Genomic DNA, 20,537 nt, shown 5'->3' on the forward strand with positions numbered 1-20,537 from the left:
CAGGCTGGTTTCGAACTCCTGAGCTCAAACAATCCGCCCGCCTCGGCCTCCCAGAGTGCTAGGATTACAGGCATGAGCCACCACGCCCGGCCCGTCACCCCATTCTTGTGGAGCCAACTCTAAGAAAGTTGGTTTAATCAAGGGGGAGGGAAAATGCCTTTCAAGAAAATATCTGTAGCTCCTATGAATTGCACTGCAAATTAAATAAAATCTCCTAAGAGCTCCAAAGGGAGGCAGTGTCATCACTGTATGAAAACAAATTCATGCCAGCCAGCAGCTAAAGATTCTCTGTATTCTCTCCAGCAGCAGGGATGTTATGGTAGTCAACAAATAGGATTCAGTAGTAGAAAGTTAATCGTGGTGAAAATGATTTCTTAGGAAACAAGAATGTAAGACATAGCATATGTAAAATGGTGTCTCTGAGAAGAGATGGCCAGCCAAGTGCCATTCGGGGGTAGGACAGTAACACCAATAAATGGCCAGAGGAAGAGCAGCCAGCGATGGGGGGAAGGCGTGAGTGCAGAGTGGACAACGGAGGGAGGAGGCAGGAGTGGATGGAGAAGACCAGAGCTGCTGCGTCTGGGCTCCCACCTCTTACTCAGGGTGGCTTGGAGAATGGCCCCTGTGGAGTCCTGAGAATTAAGCAGGGAGGCTCAAGAAGAGCCCTCCAGCCTCTCCAGGACCTGAGCTCAAACTGTTAGGTTTTCCTTGTTACCTGCATCTCTTTACCCAAACGCATCTGATCATCCCAGCAATCTCTGTTTATCTTGATGAGGTCTTAACTTTCCCTGCACTCCTGTGACTTGTTTACAAACAGGGTGTTTGCATGTTTGCTCGCGCTACCACTTCTTCTGTGACGACGGCTGCTGCATTGACATCACGCTGGCTTGCGATGGAGTGCCGCAGTGTCCCGACGGGTCCGATGAAGACTTCTGCCAAAATCGTGAGTGGGCTGTGTAGTGGCCTGTCAGGCAGGGGCTGGAAGGGATGGAGTAGGGAGGTCTGCGTTCTCAGAGTAAAATGCAAACTCGGTGTCATTCCTCTGCCTGGTGGTAGGTGTAACTTTATGTGGAAAAACTATGCCTTAAATGAGAATTCACTACAGGTCTCTAGTCTGAGTTGCATATGTCAAATTTTCGGGATCGATTATGCTGTAAAGTTTTTTTTCAATTTTCCAAAGATTCTTTCCATCCTAAAAATGCTTTTTTACTTTAGCTTCCAAAAACTGAAGTAAGTAAATGCTTTGTTTTGATAATTTTTTTAGAAAATGTTATGACTCGCTAGGGTGTGGCTAAATCTGAGCTGTAATCCTTACAATGTCACACACATGAAAGTGCAACCCAAGGAAGAAGAGCTGCCAAAAGTTTAATGAAGTACTGCTTTGAGGAAGGATGAAGGGTCTCAAAACTTTAGGTTTTAAGTTTTGTCTTGTCCATTTCTTTTTGGGTGATATTTGGAAAGCTAATTATTGGAAGAACAGGGAACAGATTACCTACTTGAAAACTAGAGAGAATAGTTTTTTATAGGGCTCTGACATGTCTTAGCTAGGTGGGTTATTATTCCCAAATATTCATGACTTTGAATTGACTGCAAATACAGTGGTTTTAAAGTTCAGAAAAGAAATCCACCAACTAACAATAGCTCTTTGTGCTTCAGTGGGCCTTGACCGAAAGACGGTGACCCACACGGCAACGAGTCCTGCCCAGCCGAGAACCACAGGGCTGAGTGAAGAGGCTGGGGGGCACTCCTTATTGGAAAAGTCCCAGAAAGCCACTGCCCCAAACCAGCCGCCTGCATTATCGAACACAGAGAAGAGGAATCATTCTATCTTTTGGGGACCAGCAAGTCAAGTAATTCCTGTGATGCCAGGTGAGGACTTGGGTCAGGTTCTCCATGAAGAGCCTTGTTTTCTGTAGCTAAACTTGGCTTACGATTAAGTTTATATTTGAAAAGTGTTAAGGAAGTATCTTAAAAGAAAGAAGAGAGTTAACATTAAGAATTTGGCCAAAAAAGAAAAAAAAAAAAACCCTGATATTTGTGCTAATGTAGAGTAAGGGACACTTACTAAATGCATTCATACATATACACATACTCCAGAGGTAACAATGCATTTATTTGTAAATAAGAGTCATTAACACTGAGCTAAGGAAACCAATTCTCTAAGTATTAAATTTTAGGTTATTTTGAGATGAGACAGCATAAACTCTGTGTATTTATGTAAGTGCTCTTCACCCTAAGCAAGTGAACATAGGGATGAATGTAAAGTGAATGTAAAGATATGTCATCTCGAAATGGTTGCATGTGCTAGTAATTCGGTGTTATGTGTCCAATTTAACTGAATATGTCATTTTTTGTTTTTTAATAAGGCTAATAAGATTTTAAAACACATTCACATTACTAAAGTATTATAGCATTCCATCATTTTAAATTTCTTTTTTTACATACTAATATTTGCATGATTATGTGACATAAGAGACAGAAATACAGATTATCACATTTCCAAATCCTTTTGTAGATGTCTTTTCAGTACTCGAACTCAGCATACATTTTATTGAAATCGTCTGTCGCTATTTTAATAACTTTTATTGTGAAAAATTTTTGTTTATTGTATAAGATGGAAGATGCAAAATAATTAAAAAAGGAAAATGACTTAAAATACCACCCTTTATTGAAAACTAATTTTAATATTTTGTTATATTTTCTTCCAATCTTTTATTTTGTTACTTCGTTTACTTTGCAGATCTTAAGTGCCTCCATACAAATATGTCTGCAAAACTCTGAATTCTATCAGTAGCTTTTCTTTTTGACAGTTTGGGTTAAGTCCACTTCAGATCCCTGCTTTGGTCCATTCCTTGTTGGAACTGCCACCTACTGGTTGGAACTGCCAACCTACTGGGCAAGTTCCTTGTTGGAACTGCCACCTACTGGGCAGATCAGTCACTACATCCAAGCCTTGGGATTTGGTTTAGGGGGTTTTCTCCATGTACAAAGTTTGTATGGAGAAGACAACCACCACCTAAGAAGCAGAGTCAGCAGAGGCCAGGTGTCTTTGGCAGGACTTCTGAAGGGGTGAAGAGTTGACAGAGAGAACTATGTTCTCAGAGGATGGATGAATTCTTGCTATGTCACTATGACAAAGAGGCTCACTTGAGCATGAACGAATTAGCTGAGGGTAGAGTAGAGAACTTTAATTAGGTTCTGGTCTTGTCTCTGCCTTTAGAACTTCTAGTAAGTTGCTTCACATCTCTGGACCTCAGTTTCCTCATCTGTTAATAAGGGACACCAACCAGATAACCTCCAAGATACCGTCCAGCCCTGAGTCTGATTCAGGAATGGCAAATAGCCTGACCTCATACTCCACCCCATCAGCCCCTACCTGTGCTAGGTGTCGCTCAGTCATCACAGCACTTGTCCCCTGGGGAGTGTGGACTCAGCCTTCGAATTCTTTTGAAAATAATGCTCCAGGATACCACTAGCAGTTGATAGGAGTTGGCACCGAATTTCCAATGTATTTGCAATCCCTGTTTTTGTCCTTTTTGATAATAAGCCTTTGGCTGTGGCTATGAAGATATAAAGAATGGCATTTCACAGATCCAGAGTGATCAGATGTCCAGTTATCATTTATAGCATATTGAGAGTTTTTCTAAATATTAAAGTAATATGGATTTACTGTAGAAAATTCAGAAAATACAAAAAAATACAAAGAAGAAAATTAAAATCATCTCGCAAAACTCATTAACTATGTTAATGTTAAATATTAAATGTTAATGTTAAATGTTAACTCATTAACATTTTGTTGCATTTTCTTCTGGTTACTTTTTTTGGGGGGCGGAATCTCACTCTGTTGCTCAGGCTAGAGTGCCGTGGCGTCAGCCTAGCTCACAGCAACCTCAAACTCCTGGGCTCAAGCGATCCTCCTGCCTCAGCCTCCCGGGTAGCTGGGACTACAGGCATGCGCCACCATGCCTGGCTAATTTTTTAATATAATTTTTAGTTGTCCAGCTAATTTCTTTTGATTTTCTATTTTAGTAGAGACGGGGTCTCGCTCTTGCTCAGGCTAGTCTCGAACTCCTGAGCTCAAACGATCCACCCATCTCGGCCTCCCAGAGTGCTAGAGTTACAGGCATGAGCCACCATGCCCGGCCACTCTTCTGGTTACTTTTAATTCTACACATATGCATGCATATTTATTCATTTTTAATAAAACCAAGATAATATTTTTGCAAAACTTTTATTTTTTTCACTCATGAGCATTTTCATGTGTTATCAAATATTCAATAAAAAACAATTTTTCCAGGTTCATCTATGGTGTCAAAAAAAGAAAAAAACATAATTTTTGAAAGTCTAGATATGAAGAAAGTGGGAAGAAAAGAACTTTGAGAATGTTAGAAAGAGCCCTCACAGCATGTAGTTTCTGTTTAGACAGCAGCTGTCCCTAACACAACCAGACTAGAGCCCCCAGTCTCCTGTGTCACCTGAGTTAAAGACCCAGCATAACATAAATAGATTTAAAAGTGCCTTATTGTTCATGACATGTGCCTGGGTGTTATGAGGCTCATCAGCTAGTACAATGAATGTGAACAAATTAGATGTACTTCTGCCTCCTTGCTCACAGACATGTGGTGAGGATAAGTGAGACTTGGCTCACTGAAGAGGTGTTAACAAAATATTAAGGTTAGTACAAATAATGTGGTATACAAAGTAATGAGATGCAGTTTTTCATCTTTCACATTCACAAAGATGGAAAAGTATAATAATATTTCTAAAAGTGTATGAGAAACAAATCTCATATACTTCTGCTGGGAATAAAATCGGTGTGGTCTTCCAGAGGGCAGTTTCTGAAGCCTTACAACTGTGTATGCCTTGACCCAGTTATCCCACTCTTGGGGATTTATTCCAAACCTGTTACTAAGGATAAAATGAAGGATATGGGTAAGTCTTTGGTTACACAAGTGAATGCACACTCAGTACACTCAGAGCCGCCAGCCAGGAGGAGCACAAAAGTCCAGTGTTGCTCATGTTTGCTCAGCATGTAATGGCAAAATGGGTGAATTGTTGTCGGATGTGGTTTCAGCTGTAGGGCCTGTTCTTTGTCGTCCTAGTCATTCATTAACAAGGCTATCCTCTTATATCCGACCTAGCCAGAGGAAAGAAATCTGGTTTTCAGCCCTGCAGGGTACTAGAGAAGGAGTGTTGTATCCTCATTCAAATGCAATCGGTTGTTTGGAAGTGAGAGTTCACGTCTAGCACAGCAGGTCAGCCAGATTCTTTAAGGAACTGGATGGAAGCGTGGATTTAGGAGCATGCGTGGTCTCTATGCGGAGGTGTTGTCTTCTTCCTGCATTTTCATAAGTTCCCTTGCTAACTATGCCAAAGCTTCATTTCACTTATCTCCAGAGCTAACTAGAGTGAGCAACTTCAACCTTTGTGTTATTTTAGAAGGTGTTTTATTCAGAGAGGACATCCTTTCTCATAAAGGATTTTTAACGGTTTTTTTTTCACATGCCCTAGATTTTTCTTGGGTATTTCATCTCTTCATTGTGTTTGTCCCTTTTCTTACCAAGAAGCTGTTTGGAGGCTGTAAGATCACATTTCTGGGAAGGTAGTTTGAATTTATTGATGCGTGCCAGGCAGAACATCCAAACAGCCTGTCATGCTCCAACATGATGCCAGCACCCAGATTCTCAAGTGATTGGAAGAGCCAGCTAAAGGAAATTCGCTTATCACAAATGAGAATACTCAAATGGTTATTTCCATGAAATTATTCTGAGGAGAGTAGATCCTCCTTCATTGACCTACTTCTTTGGATTTAGCTGTAATCAGCAGATGCCTTTAAGCATACCCCATTATTCTGGGGCACTTAGAAATGGTGGTTTTCTACCCTCTACAAGGTCTCGGTCTGCAAGTTTGGGGACTGTAATAGAGATTACATGATTTTTATTACTTGAAATCTATAGGTAGTTTATGCAGTAAACTACCTATAGATAGTTTACTACTATAAGTAGTAACTACTTAAAGTAGTTTACTGCATAAAGTTCTATTTTGTAATCCCTGACCCACATGTGGGTCATTCCCAAGGAGCCACTTGGTTTTAAACAAATGACGTGGTCCATTTTGTCTAAGAAATTAGTTGAATAGCCCCCACATTCTGTTAGGTTCAAAACACTACCCTATAGGCAAATACAAATATATTTGTAAGCAGTGACATTTTTATTATCCTGTCCTCACTAATGGAGAAAGGATGATAAAATGAATGAACTTAGAATTCTTTTCAACTAATTTTAGACAAGTTGTAGAGGCTTTTCCAAAGCATACTGGTACTGCAATGAAAATGAGCAAAGAGAATGTCAATGAGGAGTTTTATGGCTATGACAAGGCCTAAATAACATTTCTAGTATAAGGAGGCACGTGGGCCAAGAAGAGAGCTCCCTCTTATCTACTTTGTAGACATATGGTGTGATCTACCACTGAGCAGCAAGAAAGGACAATGCTGGTGTCTGTGTTTGTTGGGCTGGTGTAGCAGGCCATCACAGGAAGCTGCAGAGCATTCTGAAAGGCAGGCCCATATGGTAGCCACTTTCCCAGCTGATGTTTCCAACTTTCTTCCAGAACATGCCTGCATGTTCTATGGTGACTGAAAATGAAATTAAAACAACTTTCATCCAGCTGCCAGATCCTTTTGTGAATGTGTAGCTACGCATGGTAAACATATATAACAGGTCATTCAGAAGAGAGGAAAAATAATTTCCTATGACATTAACTCTTCTAGAAGGATCATCGCCAAAAAGGATTATTTGCAAAAGCAAGTGATATGATCGTTTTGTTTTGTTCTGATTCGCTCCTCTGGTTAGAACCTGTGACTGGATATTTGGAAGTGAAGCATTTCTCTGTGTCATTCCATATGCTGGGCATTCCACAGTCTAGGAAAAGTGAATCAGGCAGTCTGGGAAATTATGGTGAATTCTTTCATGAAATGTAAAAAGCAGAAATTCACATTTCCAATATTCAGAAGGCAGGGCAAGGCCCCCTGGGTAATTCTAGGGTCCATGGTGTCTGGGCCTCCGGAAGTCTCCTGTGCACCTTGCCCTCTCACTAACACGAGATGCTTCCCACTTCCCACTGCACCGTCTTCCTCTCTCCAGGGAATGAGGGCATTTAAGAAAATGCTCTTTAATTTCGACAACTGAAGATTCCGAATGAACTTGTATTATTTTTAAAAATAAGCCCACTTCCAAGCCTAGGGGTTTTTTCCAAGTACAGCTAACCATTTTTTCTGCTGCATCCTTAATAGAGCGTTGTCTAAGACCTTCCTACGGAAACCACTTAAATTTGTGATTTTGCCTGGATGTGAGTAAATAAATACATTATTGACTTGGTTCTTAGTGTACAAAACTCACTTACTGGCTGTAATTTTGAGAGCAATATGGTTTAGTGGGAAAGCTCCTGCTTTGGATCTGTCCTGTGTTCTAATTATGACACCAGCAATTACTAGCTACCAGGTAATTAATGAATGTCTCTGAACTTCATTTCCTTACCTGTAAGAGGATACTAATATAATCTCATAGTGTGGCTACAAAGATTGCATGAAATATTGTATGTAAATGTAATTTATGTCTCCCAGCAAATGTTATTGCTACATGATTTTTGCTAGAGCATTCGAGTCCAGTGGTATTTACTAGGGAACCAGAGTAAGAGAGCTGCAAGTCTGTAAGATGGCTAATTCGAATAAAAAACAGGAACAGTGCAGCGGTGTTCCCAGTACTGAGTTCCTCTTCAAAATTAAGTTGAACAAGCTCTCTTCATCACTGGAAAGAGACAGAGGGGGAGAACATTGTGAAAACAGTTATTAATATTTTTTGTTTTTATGTTGGGTGAAAGACAAACCAGCTAATCTTCTGAAAACAATTGGGAGTTGGTGAATTTTGGCATTTTGTTTTTATTCCTGGCTTATTTTTATTTTATTTTTTATTTTTATTTTTAGAGATGGGGCCTCACTTTGTCACCAGGCTGGAGTGCAGTGATGCCATCATAGCTCACCGCAACCTCAAACGTCTGGGCTCAGGCGATCAGCCTCCCAAGTAGCTGGGACTACAGGCATGTGCAACCATGCCTGGCTAATGTTTTTATATTTTGTAGAGGCAGAGTCTCACTGTGTTGCCCAGGCTGGTGTCGAACTCCTGGGCTCAAGCGATTCTCCCGCCTCAGTCTCCCAAAGTGCTGGCATTACAGGCGTGAGTCACGTACCCGGCCCTGGCTCATTATTTTTAAAAAGTAGGGCATGAGTCCCCAACCATGTGATCTTCCCACTTCCAAATTTATTACTGGAGAGAGAAGTAAAGCAGAATGCACAGAAGTCCCTTTTTAAGCTAACCTGGCAATAAGACACGGGGAGGAAGAAAGGGATGGAATGGTGCTACACAGTTGTTTTTAGGTAATTTACTAGCTTGATTTCCAGCCTGTTGTCGGCCTGCTAGTTTTCTGTGTGCAGCCACTAGGTGGACCAAGTGTTTTGCCTCTACAAAACAAATATTATGTTCCTTTTAGAGATCCATAAGCAACGGGCATTTGGAAAAATCAGGCAGCATTAACTCTAAGACACAGTAATGTTTTCCATATCTTTACCAAGCAAAAGCTCAGAAACATTCACTGAAGCTGAGAGTGTATAAGAAAATAACCTAATCAGGGCTTACATTGACCCTTCAAAATGTCATTGAAAATACTCAAATTTTTAATGGGATATCAACACCATGAGATTTGCATCATAAAAGCAGTGGTTAAATATGCACTGAGTACCACATCCTTGAAAAAACCTTTAAAATATTTACTGGCCAAAAAATTGCATTCTGGTCTGTTTACCAGCAGTAAAAAAAGTAATAAAATAGCTTCATGATCTTCATTATTTCTCTGCATGAAATAGTGCTTTCCTATGCCAGCAGTTGTTTATAATATTTGTAGTATAGCTTCCTAAACTAGAAACATATATAATAAAATCTTGTAGAACTACCTTACTTGGGATGAGGTATCATATAAGAAAATCCAGATATCTGGAGAAGTCCTTGGGGACCACTGTCCTGGCTATGTTCTACAAATCTGAAAATTTGGTTGAACTATATTCTGATTAAAAATAATAATTTTTGGCTAGGCATGGTGGCTCACACCTGTAATCCTAGCACTTTGGGAGGCTGAGGTGGGAGGATTGCTTGAGGTCAGAAGTTCAAGACCAGCTTGAGCAAGAGTGAGACCCAGTCTCTACAAAAAATAGGAAAATTAGCTTGGTGTGGTGGCACATGCCTGTAGTCGGAGCTACTTGGGAGGCTGAGGCAGGAGGATTGCCTGAGCCCAGATGTTTGAGGTTGCAGTGAGCTATGATGGTGCCACCGCACTCCAGCCTGGGCAACACAGCAAGACCCCATCTCTAAAATAATAATAATAATAATTTTCATGCATTGAGTACTCATTGAATGCCCACCACTCTGCACTCCTTTGGTCTTTATATAATAACAACCCTATGATGTGTAGAAATCATTATCCCCATTTTATAGATGAAGACACTGAGGTGACCAGAGAGGTTAAGAACTCACACAAGCTCACACAGCTAGTAAGTGATGAAGCCAGGATGTAACTTAGCAGTTGAAAACCAGCCCTGAGCCATGCAGCAAGCCTTGTTGTGTGCTCAAGGACCTTGTCTCTTAGCTACAGAGACAGGAAGCAGCTACAGCTCCCCAAAGATCCTGCCTAGGTGGTACTTTCTGTGAGGGTGCTAGCAGCTAAGAAGGAAGAGATCTGTGAGCACTGGGGTAGCTAGGGTTTGCTGTCTGCAGGGCTGCATTGTGATTCTCCTGGGCACTGGGCACTTTTGCCTTTATGGGCCCCTTCCTCCATTAAAAGAAAATTAAATATTATATTTTATGGCTTTGTCAGTATAAACATGAATATAATCCAGGCTGAATTCACTATTACATATTATTACTACATTCATTGTTTTCTTGTGGTTTTAAAAGTAATTAAATGGAAACATTTTTGTGGCCCCTAAAAGCACCATGGACCCCAGGCTCTGTGCCCACGGTGCCTAATGGTAGTCAGCCCTGGCTACATGATTGGCATGGAAATACAGCTGTGCTCTGAAGAGTGGGTATAAAGAATTCGAATGAGTGGGAAAGAAGGGTTTTAATTAATTGCATGGGCAAATGGAATCGGGAGTGAAAATACTTAGGCAGGGCACTCTGGCTGCCCAAAGTGAAGGGTGCTTCCTGGGAATAGAGGCCAGGTCAAGAGCCTTGAAACCCTGACTCAGGCAGCTTGGCCAGGGCAGCAGAAAGGGGAATAACGGAATTCAGAGCAGCCAGCCCTGCAGCCAGCGGCAGGACCAGCACCCATCCGTAAGCTTTCATCCACTCACGGCAAGTGAGAGAAAGGACAGTGTTGTACATTTTTTATAAGGCTAAATTTGTTCAATTTAAAGACCTGTCCTTTTGATGTAATTAGATCCTTCATAATTTGGGGGTTTAGGATGATGGTCTTAGTACACGGTTGTTTCCTTTAATGCCACAGCAAAATAAAAATTGACAACTCTAAATTGATCTCAGAAATTATTTTCAATTTTTATTGGGCCACTAAATCCAAAGATGTTGAAATCACCATACTAGAAATTTTTTTGCCTTGCAGTCAATAGCCCCAGTTCTCGATGGCCCAGGTGCTGTACCAGCCACATCGTTTATGTTCAGTCTTCCCTGTCCCTGTCCCACTGGGACATGGGTCCCAGAGTTCCAGGCAACAATTACTTTGCTCCCATACCTGTTAGCTGGCTGTTTCTGTCCTCTTCTCCCCATGGTGGTCACTACCTTCTTTTACCAGGGTCACACTGGCTTCTTTTCCTTTCCCTCCCCTCACTGTGGAGGGGAGTGGGGCTTCTGCCACTACAGTGAGGTGGACAGTAGCCGAAAGCAGTTTGGAAGGTAAATCTGATTCTCCAGCTGCAAGAAATTGCCTATGCTCCAGTCATCTTTCTCATTCTATCTGAGCTTAGGTTTATGGAGAAAGCCCAAATGATTGGCTGTATATAGGCCAGCAGGCATGGGTCCTTTTAGAGTAACAAGATGTGGCGCAGTGGAATGGAGTGAGCCTGCTATGGCCTTGGCCAAGACAAGCAAACTCAGCTAATCTCACAGTACTGATACGCTGAATGAGTGTGGATGAGCGACTTTGCAGACACTGCAGTTGGAATATCTGGAAACAGAAAGGCCAGGAGGAGGCTCTTGTAGAGCTCAAGCCAAAGGTGGTGAGGGCCCGAGGCAGTGGCCGTGAGGAGCGAGGAGAGAGGCCCCCATCAGGGATGTTGCAGAGGGGATGAAGGAAATGGGCTGCATGATATGGAGACCGACGGGATGAAGGGTGAGCAACAAGGAGGGCTAAGGATGTCCTGATGAAATACGTGCAATTCTTGTCCCTTCTGTTTAACAGCATTAATGCGTGACTGCAATAATCATTTTAAATAATTACTTTCTGGCTCTAGTAGGTATGCAGACTAACTTTACAATGTTCCATTATCCAGTTGACTTTGTGATTCTTAGTAAATTCATGAATATTGCTAAGTACAAGTTACCAAAGAATTTTATATACTACCTTTAATTAGTCTTCTTTCAGCTGCAGAAGTTATTAACGCTTCTGTTGATGCCGTATTAGTAAAGAAGCATTAAAATATTTTTTGTTTCTCAAGAAAATCCATGTCAGTAGATCATTTCTAATTCGTTGCCATGAAACATTATAATATTCAAAAATCCCACTTGAAATCACACCCAGCATGAGGGTAACTCCGCCAGCCAACGCATTAAGTGTTGCACTGCTATTGTGATAAACACACAAATGCTGTAAATTACTGGATGGGAAATGACAGACACAGCCATGGCTCATCAGATCCTGGGGATAAAAATCCTAAGATTTGCTCTTTCTTAATATTTTCCCCTCAGTATTAGAACTGAGTAGAAGAGTTAAACAAATAATATGTCATTAAATCAGAAGTGCTGGTTTCCACCAACGAGCATTTAGACACATCTGAGTTTGAATCCCAGCCCTGTGACCCACCTGGAAGGAAACCTGATCCCTGGGCATTAGCAGAAAAAATTGAGCTGCTCACACCTGCCAAGCAGGGTCATGGTGAGAAAAAGTGAAATAGCACTAAAAGTATCTAAATGCTTTGTGTACGCTCACTGTTTATTTCTCACAGAAAACCCTTTCTTGACTTTCTGCTTTTTATGACGTGATGTCCAGACACTGCACCGGCTTTTCTAGCCTGAGGTCCTTCCTTGCTCCTCCGGGAGAGCTGGCGGCAGTTCTGGTTCCGTGACTTCCCCCCCTTTCTCCCTCTGGTGGTCTCATACTAGCTGCGTACTCTGCTTTATTAAACTGGTCACATTAGTTATCCGGTATTTTAGTATCAAGCACAAACCTATGTTTATTAGAGAAATAAATCTTGTAAGCCCACCATTAAAAAAAATAAATAGGGCTATATTTTCATGTCTGTTCCCTAAAGTTTCTGATGCTCCTTCAATAAATGCTCTGTTTATTTTCTGCAGATAGTAGTTCCTCAGGGAAGAACAGAAAAGAAGAAAATTATATCTTTGAGTCGAAGGGCGATCGAGGAGGTGGGGAACACCCAGCCCCAGAAGCAGGTAAATGTATGCCGTGGAAACCCGCTGCAGGAGGCAGGCTTCCGCAGAACTGACGTCCTCTGGCTGAGTATGTTAGATGAAGCCGCGGGAGTTCATGACAGGAGCAGTGAACTGTGGACCAGAACTGTCTTCTCATGCCCTATATTGCACTGCATCTTGGGGCTGTCGATAGTAACCTACTGTCTTTGCACCTCAGCTTCCTCTTCTATACACCCCTCCAGGCGCGGCATCTGTGGAGAACGTCATCCCCGTGGCATGGTAGTTAAGAACGCAGGCTCTAGGGTCAGATGCCACGGTTCAAATCCTGGCTCGTCCAGTGAACTCTCTGACCTTGGGCAGGTTATCCTCTCTCTCTGGATCTCAGTTTCTCGCTAGTATGATGAAGACAGTAACTGTACATGCTGCATAGGGTTGCTAGGGAGAATAAATGGGACAATTCATAAAAGGCATTTAGTGCACTGCCTGGCTCACGATGAGCCAAATGTATAAACGATGGCTGTTACCGAGTTATTTATCGTGCCAGAAGGATAAAGGTCTCAGAGTACCTAGTTTTCTCTCTTTCCAAGTGCGCTAGTGACAAAGACAGAAGATGGTAGCAATGGGGGGAGGGTGTAAGAAGTAGAGGGAGTATTTATGAAGTGGAACAAGAATACCATAATTTCGTAATTTTGGTTGTTTTTAACAAGGAACTTTGTAGAAAGGCAGGTTTTAGTCTTAAATTCCACAAACTAATAAGTAAAAGAAGATTTAGGAGAACAGTATATGATTCTTAAATTACAGATCTAAACATTAAGAAAACTTTCTTTTTATCCTGGAATATTCTTTTTAATATAGAGACAATATTAAAATATAAATTTTAAACAATAGATAGCTAAGAATAATCCAGATGTCAAATACCTGGGTACCCCCCACACACACACACAATCTGCCAGCCTACTGGACTTAGCCTGTCCCACGATATTTGAATAAACGAGGCCCTGTCCCCCATCAGGGCAACCAGCCTGCCTCTTGCTCCCACACCCACATGTATCCAAAGAGTCTCAGTTCCAATTGGCTGGTGCCCATTCTAGTTGTTAACATATTTTAAATGTCACTCCCATTCATCTGAACAGAATACGTAACTCATCACCTTAGCTGGTTACTGAGAATACTACCATGGTATGTTTTAGAAGGGGATAGGGAATTTTAAGTCTCAAATTAGGCCAGGCATGGTGGCTCACTCGTGTAATCCCAGCCCTCTGGGAGGCCAAGGTAGGAGGAGTGCTTGAGGCCAGGAGTTCAAGACCAGCCTGGACAATATAGCAGGACCCGGTCTCTACAAAAAAATTTTAGAAGTTAGCCGGGCATGATGATGCACTCCTGTATTCCAGGAGGATCGCTTGAACCCAGGAGTTTGAGGCTGCAGTGAACTAGGATCACACCACTGCGCTCCAGTCTGAGTGACAGAGCAAGACCCTGTCTCAAAAAAAAAAAAAAAAAAACCTCAAATTACCCAAACTAAAAAAATTGAAGAAACTATGCCAACTAAGTATGAAAAAGCCAAGAATAATTTTCAATATTCTAGCAAGTACTTCATGGGAGATATTATTTTCCTTGCCATCAAAGCATTAAGCAAGAATCAGATTGGACAGTTCAGCAGCCTCATATCTACTTTGGCAAATAGAACATTTTCCTAGATCACACACCTGTTTTACTGTTACCATAGCTAAACTTGAGCCCCAGGATTGGGCTTGGGGTCTTCAACCACAGCCTCCCTTCCCCTTTAGCCTAAACTCTGGTGCTCATCTTTAAACAAGTTAGACACATTTTGAGGTCTGGAACCCTCTTATTCATTTTCCTGCCCTGAACAAGCAGAACTGGGGCTGGTTTGTTCTGTTCCAGTTTGTAAGAAATAGTTTGGGGTTCCTGGAGTTACTGGGGGGTCGACCAAAGTCCCTTTTTTGTCTTGTCCCTTTGTAACATACCCAACTTAAGAGGCTAGTGCAGGAAGATGGAGAGAAAACTGCCACCTCCAGGCCATGAGCCCTGCCGAGACTTTTACTGGGCGGCCATTAGGAGCCAGCAGTGGCTCTAAGGCCCAAACTGTTGGTGTGGAGAGATGAAGCAGTGATTCTTGACACCTCCAGAGAGCTGCTGTGTGTGGGATATACGAGGCAGCTCTCGAATAAAATTCCAGGCTGTGGTTTATCACAGGTTTTTATCTTTCACAGTTCTCTAAGGGAATACTGGCCTCTCCCAAAACTTTGTTTGATGCTTAGTCACGAAAGCAACTTCCACATCCCCGCCTGTGCCCAGACACTTCCAAACTGTTCTTGAGAATCTCGTTCAGGAGGTTTACCTGGGATTCCAAAAATATACCAGAGGTGGAAATGCCGTTAGCGAGTCATCAGTTCCAGGTTCTCTTGTCTTCAAGAGGAGGCCAGAAAATCAGGGCTATGTGGGAGTGACCTTCCTCGGCTCCCTACTCCCCAGACGCAAAAACTCATCCGTTTGCATTCACACCCTCTCTCTTCCTTTCCTCCTGTGCTAAAGGAAGAGGTATCCCCCTCTCCAAGGTCAGTCTCTGCCCTGGGTCTTGACATAGCCCCTTGTTTCCTCAGGTGCGTTTCTCCGCCGTCTATGAGCTCTGCCATGCTTTCAGTCTGTTTCCCTACTGGCTCCTTCCCCCAACGACTGCAAACACATTCAGATCTCTCTTAATATATACAAAACCCAAACAGCATCCCTCAAGCTTCAGTCTCCGTGTAAACGAAGTACCTGTTGTGCACTCCAGCAGGCTCTCTAGGCTTCACCTCGCGTGACCTCTCTGTAGCAGCTGGTTCGGCTGAGCACTTTCTTCTGGGATTGGCCTCTCCCTCAGCTTCCGAGACCTCACTCTCTCTTGGTTTTCCCACTATTTCTCTGACCAGTCTTTCTCTGTTCTTTTTTGGTCCTTTCCTTTTGCCTGCTCTCTATATGTCAGTGTTTCCCAGGAACTTGTTCCTCTCCCTTCCTTTCTTCCTTTCTCTCTGGCAACCTTACCACTTTCGTGGCTCCAACTACCACCTTTTTGCTAAAGGCTTTCACATATTTAGGCCCAAATAATCCCAGGGCCTAAGAGAAAATTCCACCTGGATCTCCTATAGGCATCTCAATCTGAAAAATGTCAAAAAATAAACTATCTCCTTCACCTACCCCAAACAAGCATTATCATACATCAAAATCACTTAAGCAAAAATCCTACAGACCAGATGGACCACTTCTTTACATCTGTACTTCATATATAATTTTATCATAGTATAATAACTATAACACTGTTGCATTTTTTTTCCATTTAAATGCCTATCTACCCAGACTTAAAGTCATTCAAAAACTGTCTCATGTACCTTTTGAAGAAGTAGTGTACCATAGTGGTTAAGACTCCAGGCTCTGGAGCTGTCCTGGCTGGGGTCGTATACCAGCTCTACCACTTACAATACCGTCTTAGACAAGCCACTTAAGTCTTGATGCTTTAGTTCCCTCATTTGTAAAATGGGGAGGATAACAGTACCAACTCATATGGTGTTTATGAGAATTCAGTGATTTAACACATTGACTGCCACGTGAGTTGTATTTAACTCAGGCTAGTTTTGAGCCCGGGGCCTCATGAAGCAAAACCCTGCAGTTGGTTTGTGAAAATCTTAATTGTTGATTTTTTTTATTGTTACAGTTAATATTGACAATTCTAAAAACGTGGGTTGCATTGCATAAAACTCACATACAGAAAACAATAAAAAATAACACATTAGAAAGGATCGTTTTATTTTAATAAAACACCATGGCCCCAGGGAAATTTTGTTTTTTCTAGCATGGCAGTCAATGTGTTAAGCTATAAAGCTGGCACTTTTAGCATTAGCTTATCTTTTGGAGGGGGTATTTATTTGTTTACGAATAAAAATTGCTTATTTGATTACCAGCACTTAGCTCAGCATCTGGCACGTGGAAGGCTCTTAATGCAGCATGAATAAATAAATGAAAGAAAATGTTATAGAATGAGCTTACACAATGGAGATGTTTCGCCTCTAGTTCCACCAGTTGGCAAGACTCTTGCAGTTAAACATAGTTCCACCATATCATCTCCAAACCTGGCCTGACTACAGAGTAGATCAGATTAAAAATAGAGCATGCTGAACTTGGTAAGAAAGATTGCTCTGGGCATACCCTCTGCCTTCCAGACTCCTGCAGTCCTTTAACGGTTCTAGTCTGGTGTCTGTGACCAGCCCCACAGGAAAAACTAAAGAGATGTTTTTCTTAATGACCCTTGGCCAAAATCATACCAGCATATTTTGCAATTAGCTTTCAACAAAGGTTCTGCTGGCTGAGAGTAGGTTCCCTAGATTTAGAAAAGAAATTTCTTAAGCCCTAACCAGAACAAGATATCAGGAGTTTGTTCATACTTATTTTAAGAGAAACTGATCATTCATGAATCCATAAATGTAATCTATGACTATAATAAAAAAATGTCTTATGGTCAGAATGTCTATTATAGCTGAATGTAAGAGTGATCTGACTGCAACATTTATACCCACTGATGGCATACAAATTTTGCAGGAAGCTGGAACAGAATTTGGTTTTAAACAGGTCTGGTTTGAGACCTAAACCTACAATTCACAAGCTATGCACTCCTAGGCAAATTACATAACCTCTCTGCACTTTAGTCTGCAAATTGGTAGTAATACCAGTACCAATTTAGTAGAGTTGTTCAGATTAAATAGCGCATGCAAAGTGCTTATCGTATAGTAAATAGTAGCTGTCTTTGTTAATAATTACTGTCTTACCCTCTTCATTTCTAACCTTTTCACAGGTGCAGTGCTACCCCTGGCATTGGGTTTGACCATCACTGCTTTGCTGCTTCTCATGGTTGCTTGCAGACTACGACTGGTGAAACAGAAACTTAAAAAAGCTCGTCCCATTACATCTGAGGAATCGGACTACCTCATAAATGGGATGTATCTATAATAAATGTAATTTAAATAGCTTTGGAGCAAGGACGTGTTTCACTTATAATTTATACATATATTATGTTCTGGGTATTTACAACTTCTTTTGTTTTTAAATGGGCTAGAAGATTCTGCAAATCCAAAATCTTGTCTTTACTATGTATTATAGAAAGGTTGCCCTTAGAAAGTATGAAATATTTTGAAATTTAGAATACAATTCATATGATTAAAGACTTTTAAAATTCTAATTTACATAAGTTGTCCCTGATAATAGAAATTTGTACTTAGCTGAGGCAGAAAATTCAGTATCTCAAGAGGTGGTCTTAGGATGGCAGCATTAACCCTTCGTGTTTTAGAAGCCCCTGGCAGCGCTGGACCGCTGTGGGCACAGTCCCCCTGTTCTGTGGTCCTGTTCTCCATCCTTTAAGCTCCCCATGCTCTCCTTTTTCTTTCTCCTTCAAAACCTGTTTCTGAGAATGATCTCAAGTGAGTTGATACCTTCAACGAGATGTTACCTAAGGCAGGTGTATCTAAATTATAAGCCTATGAACAGGTTATGGAACCTCAGGGAGGATGAATGTGGGTTCTTCCTAGTGCCTCTGACATGTCTTGTAGGTGGCTGCCTCCTCAGGCTGATCTTTGGGAGAAAAAACCCAGACTTTGGATTACAAACAGCTCTAAGATGGTCATGAAGTGTGATGGGAAATCAAGGTGGAAGCAGAGAACCTGGCAGGCCAAAAACTTTACCAGAAACTTAGCTGAGGGCAAAAAGAGCAGGGACAACTAATACCTTATCAACTCAACACTACCCCATGGTCCAGAGCACAGCAACTCATTTACGGAGTCACTGGTTTTTGACATTAGTCTTTGTTGATGAAAGAGAAAAACAGAAATTGAAAAGCAGAACATTGAGTGGATTTTTGGGTACAGCTTTTGCAAAAATGTTACCATGTTCAAGTATCAGCAGGTTCTTTTATCCAATGGAATAAGCCAGTTTTCCCCATTATTTTTAATGCTATAAAATGTAATAATGTGCCATTAGCTAATGCCACGCTTATGTATTTCTAGGGCATAAAGCAGTTTTTCACAAAATCATCTTTACAGAAAATCGGGATCTAGCTTAGCATCTTTCCCCTTTTGATTTGTAGGCTTTTTAAAGGCAAATTATTCTAATCATTACTTAATGCTGTGATTATACACATTCTAGAAATGATTCTTCTGAGAGGAATATATAGTATGGTGCCTGTCTACACTCACATGATGTTCCTATTATCTATTTTTTTCACAGTAAGTGGCAAATCTTTTAAAATACTTGAAAAACACCCTAGGGTCTAGTACACTTTAGACTGAACCTAAGGTAGGTTGTTCCTTTAGCAAAGGGCTTAAGTTTAGGTAGAGGATATAACATATCAAAATACATTTAACAGATGGAAAGTTAGTTCTAAAAAAAAGAAGAAATTGGGTGTTATTTTTGTTTCATGAGAAACTCAAGCATTTTGTTGAATGTTTAGAATTGAGCAAAGATTTAGATTTCTCAACGGCAGTTTAGAGAAATGAACTTAAGATGTTTATACATGATGCTGTGTAGTTTGTTTTTATATAGAAAGATGTTACCTATAGCCATGTCCAATAACATAAAAACTGATGAGGCATGCATCCTTCAGCACATCTTTTATACATAAAGAAAATAAACACAACTTACTGTTGCCATGGTGTTGAAATACTTAAGAAAATATGTCCTGTATCTATGTAAACAATATTCCTTTAATAAACTGTATTTTATTCTTAAGCTTTTCTTTACCTTTCAGTATAATCATAAGTTGCTAATATTGACTGAGCTGTTACTACATTATTTGAATTTAACCATATCAACCTGACAAAGGGGGAAATAGAGGATTAAAGTGACTTGCTTAAGGCTATAAAAAGTATATTGGAGGGAAGGAGAATGAAAGTCTACAAAATATATTATCAGATGGACTGAATGGGACTTTTTAAAGTTATCTCACCTGTGATTACCTGATTAAAGGAGTTCTGCATCTAAGACAATTAAAAATAATTTTAAGGGGAAAAGGTGTCCACAGTTTCTCTCTCAAACATATGTTTTACATCTCTTTTCCTAAGAAAAGGCCCACTTAAACCATCTTCCTGAACACTTACTTTTTCCTTTCATTCTCAGTAGATACTAGCTACTCCTCCAGACTTCCACAAGCATTTTAATGTTTCAGATCACCTGAGTACCAGGTATGTTCTCTTCCACAGGAAATCAACAGAATTTTTTCATCTTTCTCCTACTGACTTTTCAAAACCTGTGATTTGGCCCCACAGCTCCCTATTACACTTACCAACACCTTCTTTTAGTCTCTGATGGCTGTTCTTGTTGCTTTTTACTGTATTTTCCCTCCACCCAACATAAAGATGCACATTTCTATTTGCTTTCAGTTTTGCTGTTCAAGGTTGACCTTGCTGATGACTTTAACTGGATTTCACTATTACAGTGTGCTGTGCCCAGAATGCAGGCGCTGTCCTCACCTTCAGATGTGCCCTCAACATCATCAATGATGCTTCTTAACACAGCATCTGAGCTTCAGATTCTGTAATTTGGGGTTGCTGGTAATATTGTTCCAAAACTCTCTCATGTTTGGTTTGTGTTAAGGATTATGCCACTTTGCTCCTAGCAGAACTACTTGAATCATTTGTTTACTAGGCTCCAGGTTTTGTACAATTTTTCCCATTAAAATTGAATGAGAATTTCTAACAAAGAACTGCCCAAGCTGAATACAAAGAAGGAAAAGCTTAGTTTGCAGTTTGCTATTAAGTCATCTTGCTGGCTTTTTAAGCACCTGTGTTGCAGCCTTCTTGGTTCCTGGCCCCCTTTTCCCAGCTCTTTTGCCCTATTAGATTCTAGTATTCT

The 20,537-nt window shown here is 41.0% G+C and overlaps 1 protein-coding gene across 1 annotated transcript in view; it reads left to right on the plus strand.

Annotated features, from left to right (window-relative positions):
- Nucleotides 1–18,441, plus strand: part of LRP11 (low density lipoprotein receptor-related protein 11) — a 38,282-nt gene extending 19,841 nt beyond the window's left edge. The window contains exons 4-7 of the mRNA XM_012655549.1: nt 818–943; nt 1,657–1,869; nt 12,573–12,668; nt 17,491–18,441. Of these exons, the coding sequence (XP_012511003.1) occupies nt 818–943; nt 1,657–1,869; nt 12,573–12,668; nt 17,491–17,645 (590 nt within the window). The 3' untranslated portion in view covers nt 17,646–18,441. The remainder of the gene's footprint in view (nt 1–817; nt 944–1,656; nt 1,870–12,572; nt 12,669–17,490) is intronic.
- Nucleotides 18,442–20,537: the final 2,096 nt, after the last annotated feature.

Source organism: Propithecus coquereli, unplaced genomic scaffold (assembly GCF_000956105.1).
Source record: "Propithecus coquereli isolate 6110/MARCELLA unplaced genomic scaffold, Pcoq_1.0 Scaffold48, whole genome shotgun sequence".
Classification (NCBI taxonomy): domain Eukaryota; kingdom Metazoa; phylum Chordata; class Mammalia; order Primates; family Indriidae; genus Propithecus; species Propithecus coquereli.